At 38.2% G+C, this 13,588-nt stretch overlaps 1 protein-coding gene across 6 annotated transcripts in view; it reads left to right on the forward strand.

Annotated features, from left to right (window-relative positions):
* The window catches only part of ANO5 (anoctamin 5), a 58,326-nt gene that overhangs the window by 6,495 nt on the left and 38,243 nt on the right, over positions 1 to 13,588 (forward strand). For 3 of the 6 annotated variants that reach the window (XM_066320544.1, XM_066320545.1, XM_066320546.1), the window contains exons 2-3: positions 6,184 to 6,248; positions 12,586 to 12,633. The exons of 1 other annotated variant lie outside the window; for it this stretch is intronic. In XM_066320544.1, coding sequence (XP_066176641.1) covers positions 6,184 to 6,248; positions 12,586 to 12,633 — 113 coding nt within the window. The remainder of the gene's footprint in view (positions 1 to 6,183; positions 6,249 to 12,585; positions 12,634 to 13,588) is intronic. 2 more of the 6 variants (XM_066320547.1, XM_066320548.1) reach the window with 1 other exon arrangement.

The raw sequence follows: 13,588 nt of genomic DNA on the forward strand, positions 1-13,588 counted from the left end.
ACAGCCATAATAAAGTCCTCTGAGCCTTCTGAAGATTTTACCCTGTCACTCTGTGTGTGGTATCCCCCCTAACAATGACACCAGACCTCCTGCGGTCTGGTGTTTCTACTACCACCCTGTTCTGCTGAGATTTATTTGGCATTTCCCTCTTACTTGCCTGCATGTAAATGCTGTGCAGTTTAGGAATTCCAAAGTGCGCAGTTTAAAAATAGCTGACTTAATCCAACTATTGGTAGTCTGGGCTTTTTTAGCTGCATTTGAACCTATTAATCAGTTTATGTGTAATTCTGCAGAAAAAATGAAACCTGGAGGGTCAGAGTGCTGAGCATGCTTTGAGTTTGCCTGTGCTGGTACATAAAATACAGTGATGGTTGTTGCCTGAATTGCATTAAAATACCATTTAAGTAGTGTGTTACAACACTATGCTTGTGGGATATTTTGCTACACACAGATTTGCACAACTTCTCTTTTTATTTAATGTATTCCCTTTTTTGCTATCCTGGTGGCTTTTAATCAGAAGGGGAGGTGGTTTTGTGGTTCTTTAAAAGGGAGGCAGCTGAGGGTAAACGGCTGTTCTTATTTAAAATACCCAGTTATTATACTAGAGATTAGGACTAGGGCTGCATGTCTTTTCCAAATGCTTAATGAGATTTTCTTTTAGTTAGAAAGAGGTTTCCAAACATTTATGCCAATGTAAAAAGAGTTGGTTGTTGGTTTTCTTTTTTACTTCTGCGTTGATAAATACCTGTTCTCTGGAAGTACTTGTTTAATAATGAAACACGTGAAGAAAATTATATCAGTGAAGCAGCCTATACTTGAATGCAATCTTCTTCTCCTTAAGGGACTAATAAAATTCTTTTAAAATATTCCCAATAGATTTTCTTGGCTTCACTGAGGATCTTTTCATTGTTAAATAGTTTGAAATTTTTAGAAGCATCTCTGTGTGTGTGCCCAAATCACCACTTTGGGCATCATCTTAAGATTGACCCTTTGTCTCAGCAGTGCAGTTATTACATTTCAGACAATGCCAGCTGGGGTAGTAATAACCTTATTTTGCTTTCTCAGAAGTCAGCTAGGTGGGTCTCCAGTTCCCAGTGGCAACTCCATCCAGCTCTGGAGGGTATCATCAGTCTGTGCATAAGTTTAGTCGAAAAGTCACTGTAAAGCTGCTCTCCTTGGATTTGGAAGCACTTGCAGTAGTTCATTATGGTGCTTACTTGGAAGGAGGGACTCATTTCTCTTTCCTATCAGCCAGGCCAGGCGATCAAATAATGTCAGGGGATTTAATAAGGCTTCAAGACACCTTAAAGATGAATACTGGGAAGTTTCTCATAGTCCAAAGTAGCTACTTCATAACAACTGCAGTGTAAGTTTCAGGGTTTGTTAGGAGTTTGGTTGGTTTATTTGTTTGTTTTCATTTTGCCCAGACCATCAATATTTTGCTCTAGGGGTAGGCATGTGTATAAACTAATATGCCAATGTGTCAGACAAATGTAGAACAGTGTCAGTGGTCTGAAAGCTCCTTGCTTGGTTTTGTTGGCTGAAAAGGATGCTGTTATTGTGTCTAAGAAATAATAATGTGGAAATAATTGAAAGCAGTATTTTGGAAACAATACTGAAATAGCAGAATCTATAGTAATTCTGTCTTACTGCTGCTAAACAGTGCAGTTTATCAACACCCACATGAGAATCCTGTCTGTGGCTTTTCCTTTGGAATAGCTCTGCCAGAGGTCTTAGGTGTGCAAATGCAGACAATTTTTTAGCTTTAGTAGCAAAACAAATTTTGATCCCTAAAAATCTCTCCTCATCTGCCACCTGACTTTGGAAGCACCTGATACATAAATGTTTATAGTGGCATAAACAGTCTGTCAAGAGCTGTACTTGGTGCAGATGAATCAGGGTTGTAGAAGCTGGAAGAAAGGAAAACTTAAGAGCTTTCTCTTACCCTGTTTTCAGATGCAGAGTTGATCTGAACTGTGCCAGACTGCAGCATCTGCACACTAGCTGCACACTGCCCAGCTGTACCTCAAAAGCTTTTTTCTTTGCTATCTTTCAGCAGACCTGGACTTAGTGAGGGTGCTGAAGTAAAAGGATTGTCATCTTCCAAGGAAATTGCAGATTAGGTACAGTTAAAGGGGCTAGAGCATCCGTGGCTGTGACTGTGCTAGTAATTAAAAAAGCCAAGCATTTTTTTTTTAATTGGCTTTCAAAGATGGGAAGCACAGGCCAACCACACCTGTATGGCTAAAATCCCTTCTCTCCCTAGCAAGGCAGACTTGGCCATAATGTTTTGAAGACCAGACTCCAGTGTCCTCCAGAGTGGGCTTCTTCTCCATCTAGGAGAGTGCTGGAAGCTGAAACCATTCTTCAAAGTGCACCAAGAGTTGAATGAGAAGTCCTGTGGTTCGGTCTGGGCTTTGACTTGCGTGGTGGAGGCACCACTGTTGTCGCCAGCTTGCATTTCTTCCTGAGATGTTCAGTTCCTTTTCTTGCTCTGCTGCAGCTATTGTCAGAAAACAGGGTCTGTGGGAGGCCTTAATTTGTAATGCCATCGTTATTTTTTGCAGCAGCACTGAACACAGGTACTTTTACCTTTTCCTAACTCACCAGTTTTGCCATGAAGAAAACGAAGTGATCCCAGCACTGTGAACAAATTCGAACTGTTGTAGAATTTCTGATTGTTTCGTTACACAAGAAACCATTTTTTATGCTTGTTACAGACAATCGCAAGATGTACAGTAATGAAAGTACCTTTTTTTTGTTTTTTTTTTGTGAGTGAACTACTTATATTTAAAGAGTTGAAATCAATCTTGATTATATTCTTTCAGTCATCAATACTGACTATTATTTGTGTTGTGGGTTACTGTCGTTCTCATCGTTTGGGTCTGTAATTGAAGTAGAAATGGTCTGTAATTCTTAGGAGTGGCACACCAAAGTTTCTAAGTAGGCTGCCCTGTGGTTGGGTGTAGTTTGGGAGACAAGCATATGTTGCCTCTTTCTGCAGAATTATAGGCCATAGGAAGCTTGCCTATTTACAGTAACATGCTCACTGCCAAGGCACATGTGTTTAAGGAGTTACAAATGCTGTGTGAGAATTGTAAGACTGTTAAGACACCAGTTACATTGGGAAAGAGGCATTTCTTTCAGCTAGGAGATGGTGCTCTCATGAAGGCCAATGATTTGAACAAATACTAAAGTGATAAATTTCTGAAATAATACAGTGAGCTTTAATAGTCCATGGAGTTGTACTGGAGTTAATTTTGAACAGAAACATTTCAAAGAGTTTCTGCAATTTAAACAAACAATTTTTATAATAAAGGGCCACTTGGTTTAGTAAGTGTCCTTGTTTGTTGTTCTTGGCGGCAGTTTATTTTTAGATCTGTTTATATATATAAAACGTGTAGTGTTGAAGAATGAGGACATACCCCTAATACGGGATTTTTATCAGAATATTATTGTTTTATTCCCATTTTAGATATGAGCAGTAAGTTTTATGAAGAATTTTAGAAGTGTTTTCTGGCTAGTAGAAACTATTATGGTCCTCCTTGCTGCTGCTAAGGAAAATTGGCATCCTTGTTGGTATTGCTGAATAAGGTGAATGTTGGTGTTCCAAGAGGAGCCCGTGCCATGCTTTCTGTCTAGGTCAGTCTCTGGTGTCCAGGGCTTATTATTTTGCTTTAACAGTGCTGTATAGCCAAGATAGAGGAAATTAGGAAATGGGATCATATTAAAATTAATTTTATTTCTGGTTCTTAACTGTAAGTGTTTTTTCCTTTTAAGATGACATTGCGATTCTCACCAAGTTCAACGCCATCACAGTCAGAAGTATCGTACTAACCCATGTTTTAACCTTCATGCCTTTTGTCTGTTGCCTCTGTCCTGTTTTGGTTTTTTGTTTCTCTGCTGGGAGCTTCTTGGAAATCAGATTTCAGCTACTGTAGTCATTGGTATCAGGTATGAGCCAGGGCCTTGTTGCATGTGATTTGCAAGTGAGTTGTTGGCTCTCTGCTGGAAGCTCTTCTGTTAAGATCTAATCGAGTATTTTACATTCGTGAGGTGCTTGGTGCAGTTCTGGGATGGGGCCTCTTTACAGCTTCCGGCTGGTTTGGGTTCATTGCTTCTGCTGCTCGTATTCAGGAATCTAATTACATGTTTTCCAAGGAGTGAACATACTAAGTCTGTTGTACTTTTCAGTTAATATTTTTTTGCGTTCTCTTTTTACCTTCTCGTGTGCTGTTCTAGGGTTATTCAGGTTTATTCCAGTGGGACAGAGATAAGCAAGAGGATTTCCTTCCACGAGCTGCATAAGTAATCAGCTATGGTGCTGGGAAAGCTTTAAAATTGGAACTCTGAATTATATTTGTTCTGAAGCTGGACTTTCACAATACAGAGAGGATAAAATCCAGGAAAAAAACCCACATAAAGGCTGTTATAGGCCATTGAATCAGTTCAAGTTCCCTTAGCAGTGTAGAAAATTGAGTATTCCTGCAGCAGGGCCGAGGTGCCACACGGTTCCTGGCATGGAACGAGAGAGTTGTGTGACAAATTGTTGTGCTTTCTGCTCGTGAGCCAAGGGCTGGTTTCCTTTGGCCAAGTCTGCAGTAGCCACTTGCTCCCAGATTGTATCTGCTAATACAGATTTTCCAGGTGCAGTTTGCTTTAGCAGAACAGCATGCAACAGGTTAAATTACTTGGCATTCAGAAACTTATTTGTTGTATTTTACACACCATCGCCTGGGTTTCTCATCATATCATGTGTATAGTTATAGATTACAGAGACCATTTTCTGTAAGTGAACTTAGAAAAAAAATTGTAACAAAATGCTCTCAAGCTGTACTTAATACATTATATTAATATATAATATATTGTATATTATATTAATTACAATATTTTATAAATTTTAACATCACATTATAATATTAATAATGTGCATTTTAATACTAATTCTATAATTAGTATTATATTGATATTAGATACTAATATTATATATAATATAAATATAATCTATTTTGAAAGAGAACACTTTATATCCTGCCTGAATGCAATTTTGACATCAAATATTGCAGATGACAAAAAGAAAAGTAGGCTTGTTTTATTGGCAGAAATAGTCCATCTGTAGTTGTCTTGACAGTGGTCCAGTGTAAGTCTTTCCAGTCTAAGCTATACTCAGCAATGCTTCCTTCCTGGAAGAAGTGAGATGAATCTTCTTTTCTGAAAGAAAGAGACACCATTTTTAAGTGCATGGTCTAGACTTCGGTCAGCTGTTTTCAAAACTGCTTGTCCTTTTCCATTGGTGGAGGAGTGATGTAAATGACTGATTGAAGAGACTGATCTGCATCAGCACCAAGAGATGTTTCTTTACAAAATCCTTCTTGGAGCAGGAGCCTAGCCTGTGGGCTCAGAGTGTTCTCCAGAGGAAACTGTGACACTGTAAGTTCAGAGGCACAAACCCAGCCAGTGTCTCCAGCCATTTAAAATTATAAAGATAGTAATAGAATTTTCCCTTTGGCATTAGATTTTAGTAAACAGTGAAATGACTGTACTTGTAGGGAAGTCATGTTGTTCCTTAAAAATGAAGGCAGGTTTTTTGTTTGGTTTGGTTTAACATTATTGTTGTTTTGGAGCTGGGTTTTTTTAGGGTTGATTTGTTTGTTTTTTTGAACAAGAAGCCAAGTAATTAAGTTCATATTGCTATTCTTGATCCTATTGTCATATCTCCATTACATGGGCATTTGTAATCTTGAGGTTATGCATCTTTGACTCCTTGGCCAAAAAACACACCCTAATTTGATTTCTAGGACAAACACTTCCAAAGGTAATTGAACTTCCATAACCAAGGCAGCAAGCTTTGAGTGTGAAACCCTCTTAGTCCTAGCAGATACCTGAGACAAGAAAGACAAGTGATGACAACAGGGTTTTTTTCTGTCACAGTTAGAAATACTTTTCTGTGAGTGCAAGGTTACACCAAGGTCGTACAGACTGAGTATATTGTGTCTTGCAGCATTTTTTTTCGCCTCCAAAGAACCATTCTTGTAGATTTTATGTGTTATGAGTATTACAAGTATTATTATCCTTTACTTGTTCATAGTTCCGTGCTTTCAAGGTCCACATAATTTTCGGATACAAGAATATTTTTAAAAAGGGGATTGTATTCATGTGAATCTCTTTTTCAATGTTCCGTAGGGGAGGAATGCAACGGGCCTGAAACTATTTCAACTGCAGGATCAGAAATCCCAAGCAGCTCTGAGGTAAGGTACAGAATGAATGGTGTTAGTTAATGTACTACTTGGTAGAAGAAGAATGGTTGTTGTGAAAAAGCCAATAATTTTCAAAACTAGTATTTCTTTTAGATTGTCTTATACCTCCTTTTTATCCAGGTAAAACTCTCTTCCTGTATTGTTTTGGAAGAGCAAAGCCATGAATATGACATGACCCTCACTGAGTCTCAGAAGAGATTTACAGTGTTAGTGCTACAACACAGGATGGGTAGAAAACAGCATGAGCTTAATGGTGTTTCCTGTATCAGTCTTGCAATGAGAATCACACAATCCTTAAATACTGTTCCTGCACAAACCACACACTTTGTTTTGAGCTGCCTTTTGAGCGTTTTTGACTGGCATGCTGGGGAAAATCAAGGCACACTAGAGTTCCACTGCTCTGGGAACCTTGTGGCAGTGCAGCAAGATTCATGAGAAAGCAAATGAAGGGTTGAGTTACTCAAGCACCTCATTATGTGCAAACATGGAAAGCATCATCAGCTGTAAATTTTTTCTCAGTACCTCATTGCTTAAAATGTACAGTCCACAATGTCTTGAAGAGGTAGCAGTGTGTGGGCAGTATTCAGGCGAGAAGTGAATATTCAGTTCAATATGAATATTGAAAACACTTAATCTTTACATTGGTATTTTATTTTCATTCCTGTTGCCTGATTCTTTATTGTTGTTACATGCTTAGAACAAGACAGGAAGTTTGAGATGGGAAAAGAACCAGCTGTTGTGTCCGAATAGGGTCTCCTACTGATCAGAAGTGGTGTCTGTTGAATGCAGTGTTGAAAAACTGCAGCTGTTCTGCTGAGCTTCTTAAAAGGGAAACATGTCCTCAGTATCTTCTGAGGACCACATCTGGAGATGATCACATGAAGTCAGGACTTAGAAGGGCTTCCTAGATTACACAGATCTTTGTCTTCTTGCAGCATGCAGCCATGTCATCCCAATGTTGTCATAAATGTACCACTTTCATTTTAAAACTTGTTCGTACGTTCACCCTGTTCCCTTTGGAACCTGTTGTAGGAGTGGTAATTATCTTTTTCTTCAGGAAAATTTTCAGTGAGCAAATGCTTCACTGACCAATGGCCATCATACCATGATAATCAGCTGATTCTGAGCAATTACTGGAGTCTCAGTGAGATGACTGAGATGAGCTATTTCACCAAAGCTTGGAAGAAGACACTTCATGGCTAAGGACATAGCAAAAGGCAGGAAGCATGGGAGAAAGAGTGCAGCATGTGTCATCTGTGCAGAGGAATGGGATTTGAACCTTCTTTGAAGCATGAAAGATTCATGATGGGATGGGAAAGGAGGAGGCTTTGATCTTCAGCACTTTCATGTCTGGGAAGAATATATCTGGTTATCCTCTCAAAAATCTCTCCTTGATAACTTCATGCAGCCTTTTCTCTGGTTTTCTGCTTACATGTTTCCTTACATAATTGTTTTTCTTTATACTTTGTTATTAAGTATCACAAGTATTTCCCTATTAGCAATATCAATAAGTAGTTGATAACTTGGGGGTTTTGTTTTGTTGTTTTTGTTGCTCCCTCTGAGACAGCTTGTTTGGCCTTAGTTTGTTTCTTCTGCAGATCAGGTGGTTACCTGATGTTTGCTTACATTTAAATCAGTACTTTTCTGGGCTTTGCCCTGTCCTACCCAATGAACCCTAGCACATTGTCATTTACCTGATTTTTGCTTTCTCTGCATTAGCCAGACATAAAGTTACAGAGTTACTCTTGATCTTCTTGCCCAGTTTCACACTCTTATCAGCCATGACATGCTTAGTTCTTGATGATTAATGTCCTAGAATTCAGTTTAAGTCTATATTTAAAAGTTTTTCTATTAACTAATTGCAATAGTAAGATAGCTCCTAATATTTATGGGATTTTTTTCATATAATGCTAATAATTTGGTCTTCACATGTTGTCACAGCTTTAGTTGCCTTCTGTATAAACTGGAAGAGTTTCTTTTCCCTCAGTTCTTTGCTGGGCTGCCTTTAACATTCCTGTAGGAATTCAGCAGGATCTTCTGTCCCAGCATGGTTTCTCCTCCTTTCACCAAGGCCCTTCTGAGCTCAGGTCTTTGTTCTTGTTTTGACAAGTAGCACATTTCTCTATTCAATGATTTTACATCCGTGATAGGTTGGTAATTTTTGTGTCACTTAACCATGTTTCTGCAGTTAAAGAATACGAACATCTGGAATTCCTAAACCAGTTTAAGTCAAGTAATTTTAAAAGATAAACGGAATTATTAAAAAAAAATTTGGGAAAGAGTTAAATGAACATACTTCATTATGCTCAGGCTGTCTTTTCTTTTGGAAAAGAAAAATCATAACATCCAGCAACAGTATGCTTCTTTCTAGCAGCACAGAGAAAAAGCTAAGGCCTTAGTGTTGATTTAGTAACAGAGGAGGGAAGAAATAAATCTTGATTTAATATGGAGAGCAGAAACATTACCCGTCCATAATTCAGTGGTCAGTTGTTTTGGTTTTTTTTTTCGTTTTGTGAGCTGCAAAGGAATATGTGATTTAGATATAAGGAATGATGAAAGTAAAACAACAAGTGCAGAACAGTCTGTAGTGAAGCCTGGCAGCATTTTATAAAAGTTGGATGAAGTCCAAGACTCAAAAAGCATTGGAGCACCAATCAGTGGTGCATTTGGTCCTTCATGATTTTGCATTCTTGCCTATTTCACCCTGGATTTTTTCTGTTGTTTTTTTTTTTAACTTCTTCTTCTTGAGTCTCCTTATTTTTCTTATTCTTTAATCTCCTACAGGAGCAAAAGAAATAAGATCAATTGGGCTACATCAGCTTTTCATATTCCAAGACTTAGAGCACAAATAATTTTTAGGTGCTTGTCACGCAGGGAGGCAAGGAGATGTTTTCTGCAAACAGGAGACTGGAGAAGGAGGAGAAAAAAAGGATATAATGGGGGTATTTTCAAATAAGTGCTGCAATGGGGACTGCTTCAATTCATGTCCTTGTTAAATCAGCAGTACACATACAGCCACTTCTGTTAGGGATGGCCAGCTTTCTTAAGTGAATCCCTGCGTAGAATCTACCTGAATCAGTCTTTATGGAGTTCTTGTTTCAAGAAATACATAAATGCCTCTGAAAGTCCTTTCAAGCAAATTGGAAAATGAATGAGATAAAACCTGAGAATTTTCTTTTCCTTTGTGCTTTCTGTTTGTGCAGGAGAGTGCACTAGAAAAATATACATTGGTGTGTCTGCTCAGGGACTGTAACTAGTTGTTCAGGTTACTGAGAAAATGAAGATACAACACACAAAATAGAGTTCCTGTGCCTAAGAGAAAAGAAGATCCCTCAATTATTTCAAGATTGGAGGAAAGGTTAAAGAGATTGAATTTGTATTATGTTTCCTAGTAGTAAAAGTTCAGGACTTCCGATGGGATAAATGTAAAATTAGTACAGCTCTTGTGCAAAATTGAATATTTTATAATAATTTTATATTATATATAATTTATAATAATTTATCAACATTTGTAGAGGTCCATCTGTATAGAGGACTATTTGTTATTGCAGTTAAGAAGCACAAAGTAATTTGAAATGTTTGCTTGGTAAGCATGTGGACTCTGCCCCATAAAGGCAGGTGGCTGCATTATTGTCTGAGTAAACCTGCAGGAACTGTGCCCTCTTCTACCTGTAAGGAGATAGGGATGGATTTTGCACAGTTATTCATTAAGCTTTTACCTTTCTGTTAATTTCACACCAGTGAAATGCTTGCTAAAAAATTCCTGTTAATCAGAATTTTCCATAATGTAACTTGATCATAAGAAAATCTGTGAACGAGCTGTCTTAATGTAAGCCAGATTAGCAGAAGTAAACTGGCAAATTTATTAAAGCAATGCATTTTACCACTATTACAGTTGGACTCATAGGTTATTGTCTTTTTTTTCAGAGCAGCAGATGCTGCAAGTGTTCCAAATTATTGGTTGGGGTTTTTCTTCTGAAGAAACACCATCATATTGTGCATTACTTTTCGTGCTTGTTCATTTTTCAGTTCAGACTGGTGGATCTTCAAGTAGAGAAATATAAAATACCACTATTAATATTGCAAAGATGGATCAAATCGGTTTCAAAATCTAGAAAGAAATACAAAAGAACTTCTTCCAAGTCTAACCAAAACACGTGAGGGCTATTGTGGGGAGAGCCAGAGTGCATTAAAGACTTAAGAGATTGGATTCCAGAGTAAGAGGGATCAGCCCAACAGTGCTGCCACCACTGCCTACCTTCTTGGTTTTCATCTCAACAAAGTTGAATTATTTGAGTTGATTCTTGTTTTGCATGTCACGTGCTACCAACGCTGGAGGCCCTTTGTTCTGTACCCAGACTTTGGCAAATGATGAAAAAGCAGTGTGTTTATCAGAGTACTTGAAATGTGCAGGAGAAAGGTGTGAGCGCCTGTTTAAAAATAGTTAATCCTAATGGCTTGAGGTAATTAATTTCTGACAGGTATAATGAGCAGGGTAAGATCCCATGACTAACAGGAAAGCACTTAACAGAATTCACAGAGGCCTCGGTGTGTCTTCACCTGGCAGCTATATGTTTCACAAAGTGCAGTGAAGTTTTGTCTCTGAGTGAAGCAGGCTGGGCAGTGAGGACCAGTGAGTGGCTGAAGCTGTATTTGCACTGAACCATGGAGGAGGTGGTGAGCAGTGGGTGGGAGGAGTATGAGATGGAGAGGCTGGATAAAAGCAGGTGGAAGGGTGGGGAATATGTGCAATGGGGAGGTCAGGAGCCTTAGGGCAGCATTGGAAAGCCAGGCTGTGCTTTCATGAGTGTTCAGCTTGTGCACTACTTCCCATGGCAAGTATTGACTGTGTAGAATTGGAGAAAAACTTTCCACTTAACGTGTCTCAGCCCTTAGCTCCCTTCTCAAAGTGCAGGTTTTGTCAGGAGCATCAGTGACAAGAGGATTAGACCTCTAAACCCAGTTCAGACTGTCTTATGGTGATGCCTTGGGCAGTCTGACCTGAAACAAGAGACTGGACAGAGCTAGAGATTAAAGTAGGAATTATTGAAAGGCCTTTAGCATACACCTTGGGCAGGACAGGAACCTGACCAGGGCTACACCCAAGGTGGACCCAAAAAGGTGACGCAATCATGAGGTTTCATGTTTTTATAAGTTTTGGTCCATTTGCATATTGGGGTTTAATTGTCTAGTTCAGGTTGTGAGGTCCCATCCTTCTTGTTCCTCCCTCCAGCCCACCCTTGTTTGTGCTTTTGGGCCTGAAAAGTTGTCCTTGGTCTCCAGCAGGAAAAGGACTTGTTTTGTGTCTCTGCTCTGTGAAAAGAGCTGACTGACACTTAATATGAGGCTCAGAACTGCACCCCTGGGCAGCACAGAATGTGAAAAACATGAAAGCAAAAACTTAAGGCATCAGTGGTAAGAGCACAGTGCAGCTATTTATATTTGCACTGTTTCTCAGGGGAATTCCTTGCCAAAAACCATATCAATCTTCCTGTTTATTTTACTGCATTCTGTAAAGGACATTTTTTACTTACTTAGATAAGCAAATACCCAGAGATGGCATCATTAAAAAAGAATGTAAAGATGTGTGTATCTATTACATGATGTGTAACCACGACAGGAATGGATCTCAGTGATTTCTCGCAAGAAAAATTGTAATAAAAGTGAAAAATATTATTTAAAAAGTAATAAACAATACTTTGTGAAAATTGGATTGGGGTAATAAGCTTTCTGAAATTTTACAGTTCTAAGCCAGTAAAATGATACTATAATAATAAAATGCTGTTAGTATTCTGCTTCTATTGAAGTTAATTTAATTCCACAGAGAACTATTGTGTTTTCATAATGGACTTTGCACTGTTTGGTTGCACTGTTTAAATTTGTCCACGGTTTGTGTTCATATTTGTTCTGAATGCACAGCCATCTATGCTGTGTGTATTTTTTCTCTTTGGTATTAAAAGAATTAAGAGTACTATTAACAGTTGTTCGTCACCAGTTATAAACGGTAATTTGTATCCACTTGTATTTTTCCTAATGGAAATGATGAGGAGTACTGTTCAACTCTTACCAAAAATTGTAATTATTAATGCTTAAAAATCAATGTGGACCATGTAAAAGTTGGTAGTGCAGGCTAGAGAGCAAGCTCCTCTGAGGAAGTGACATAGAGGTTGGTTTAAACTCTGACCATTTCTACTGAAAATCCATCTGTCACTCAGAAAAGCTTGTCAGCAACTTAAACCAGGAGCTACACTCTTTCTTCTGAATTAGCCTTTAATTTTAAAGCATCATCGCTAACACCGTTATGTTTCTCCCGTGATGCCACTGGCAGGGCCTAAGCAGCACTGAGACTACTTTACTCATCCCTGAACATCAAGTGGTAAGCAGCAAGAAGTATTCATGCTTCCTTGCATGAATTTGTGTGGCGTCTTCTATTACAGTATGCCAAAACGTCCCTCACCAGAAAATTTTCCAGTTTCAAGGATGCCATTCTTCTAAAATCAATTTTTTTCCATTTGACAAAAATGAATGTGGTTTTGCATTTATTCCTCGAGATGACTTAAAAGAGAAATTGGAGCAAATCAAAAGCATGATAGACAAAATTGAAAAGTTGAGATTGGTGGAGAAAACTGGAAAGTTGCTTTTTTACCATTGTTTTGGTTTGATGGGATATAGGATGTATTCTGACCCTGGTGTTATTAACAAATGTGGGATTCCTTTTTATCATGGTGGCTTGAGGGCTCTGTGAGTCAGCATGATACTTTAAAATGTTTTAAAGCGCAAGAAAGAAACTCTGACATCATTTGAAACATGTTGCCTCTTTTTTTTTTTGTCATTGTAGTAAATAATAAGGAAAGGCTCAGAATAGCCACTTACTGAAATTCACAGACAAGATAACTGTATAAATTCTCAAATATATCAGAAAACTTAAAATAATCATTCTATGGAGAAGAAGTACAAAAAGTCATTTAAAATAACTGAAGAAGTACATGCTGAGGTGTATTAATACTGTCTGCTTGCTTACTTTGGGCTCTGGTGTCTTCCATTAACACGTACGCTCCCCTAGCTTACTTTTTATTTTCATTTGTTCTGTTCTTGTTTAATGTATTCCTTTATCCAGAGAGGCTTTTTATGTGCATTTATATTTCAGTGCAAATATCTTGGTGTCTTAAACTGCTTTGAAATGCATGATTTCGAGCCTTCAGATTTTAATGTGGTTCAGAACTGAAACATGAGTGAAGGTGAAAAAAGCAGCTTGCAAGTTTTAGCTACAAGAAATACATGGGATTTTGTGTTTCTTTGGATGGGAAAGGTTATAGTTTTGTATGCAACCT

This window comes from Sylvia atricapilla, chromosome 6, assembly GCF_009819655.1.
Source record: "Sylvia atricapilla isolate bSylAtr1 chromosome 6, bSylAtr1.pri, whole genome shotgun sequence".
NCBI classification, from domain to species: domain Eukaryota; kingdom Metazoa; phylum Chordata; class Aves; order Passeriformes; family Sylviidae; genus Sylvia; species Sylvia atricapilla.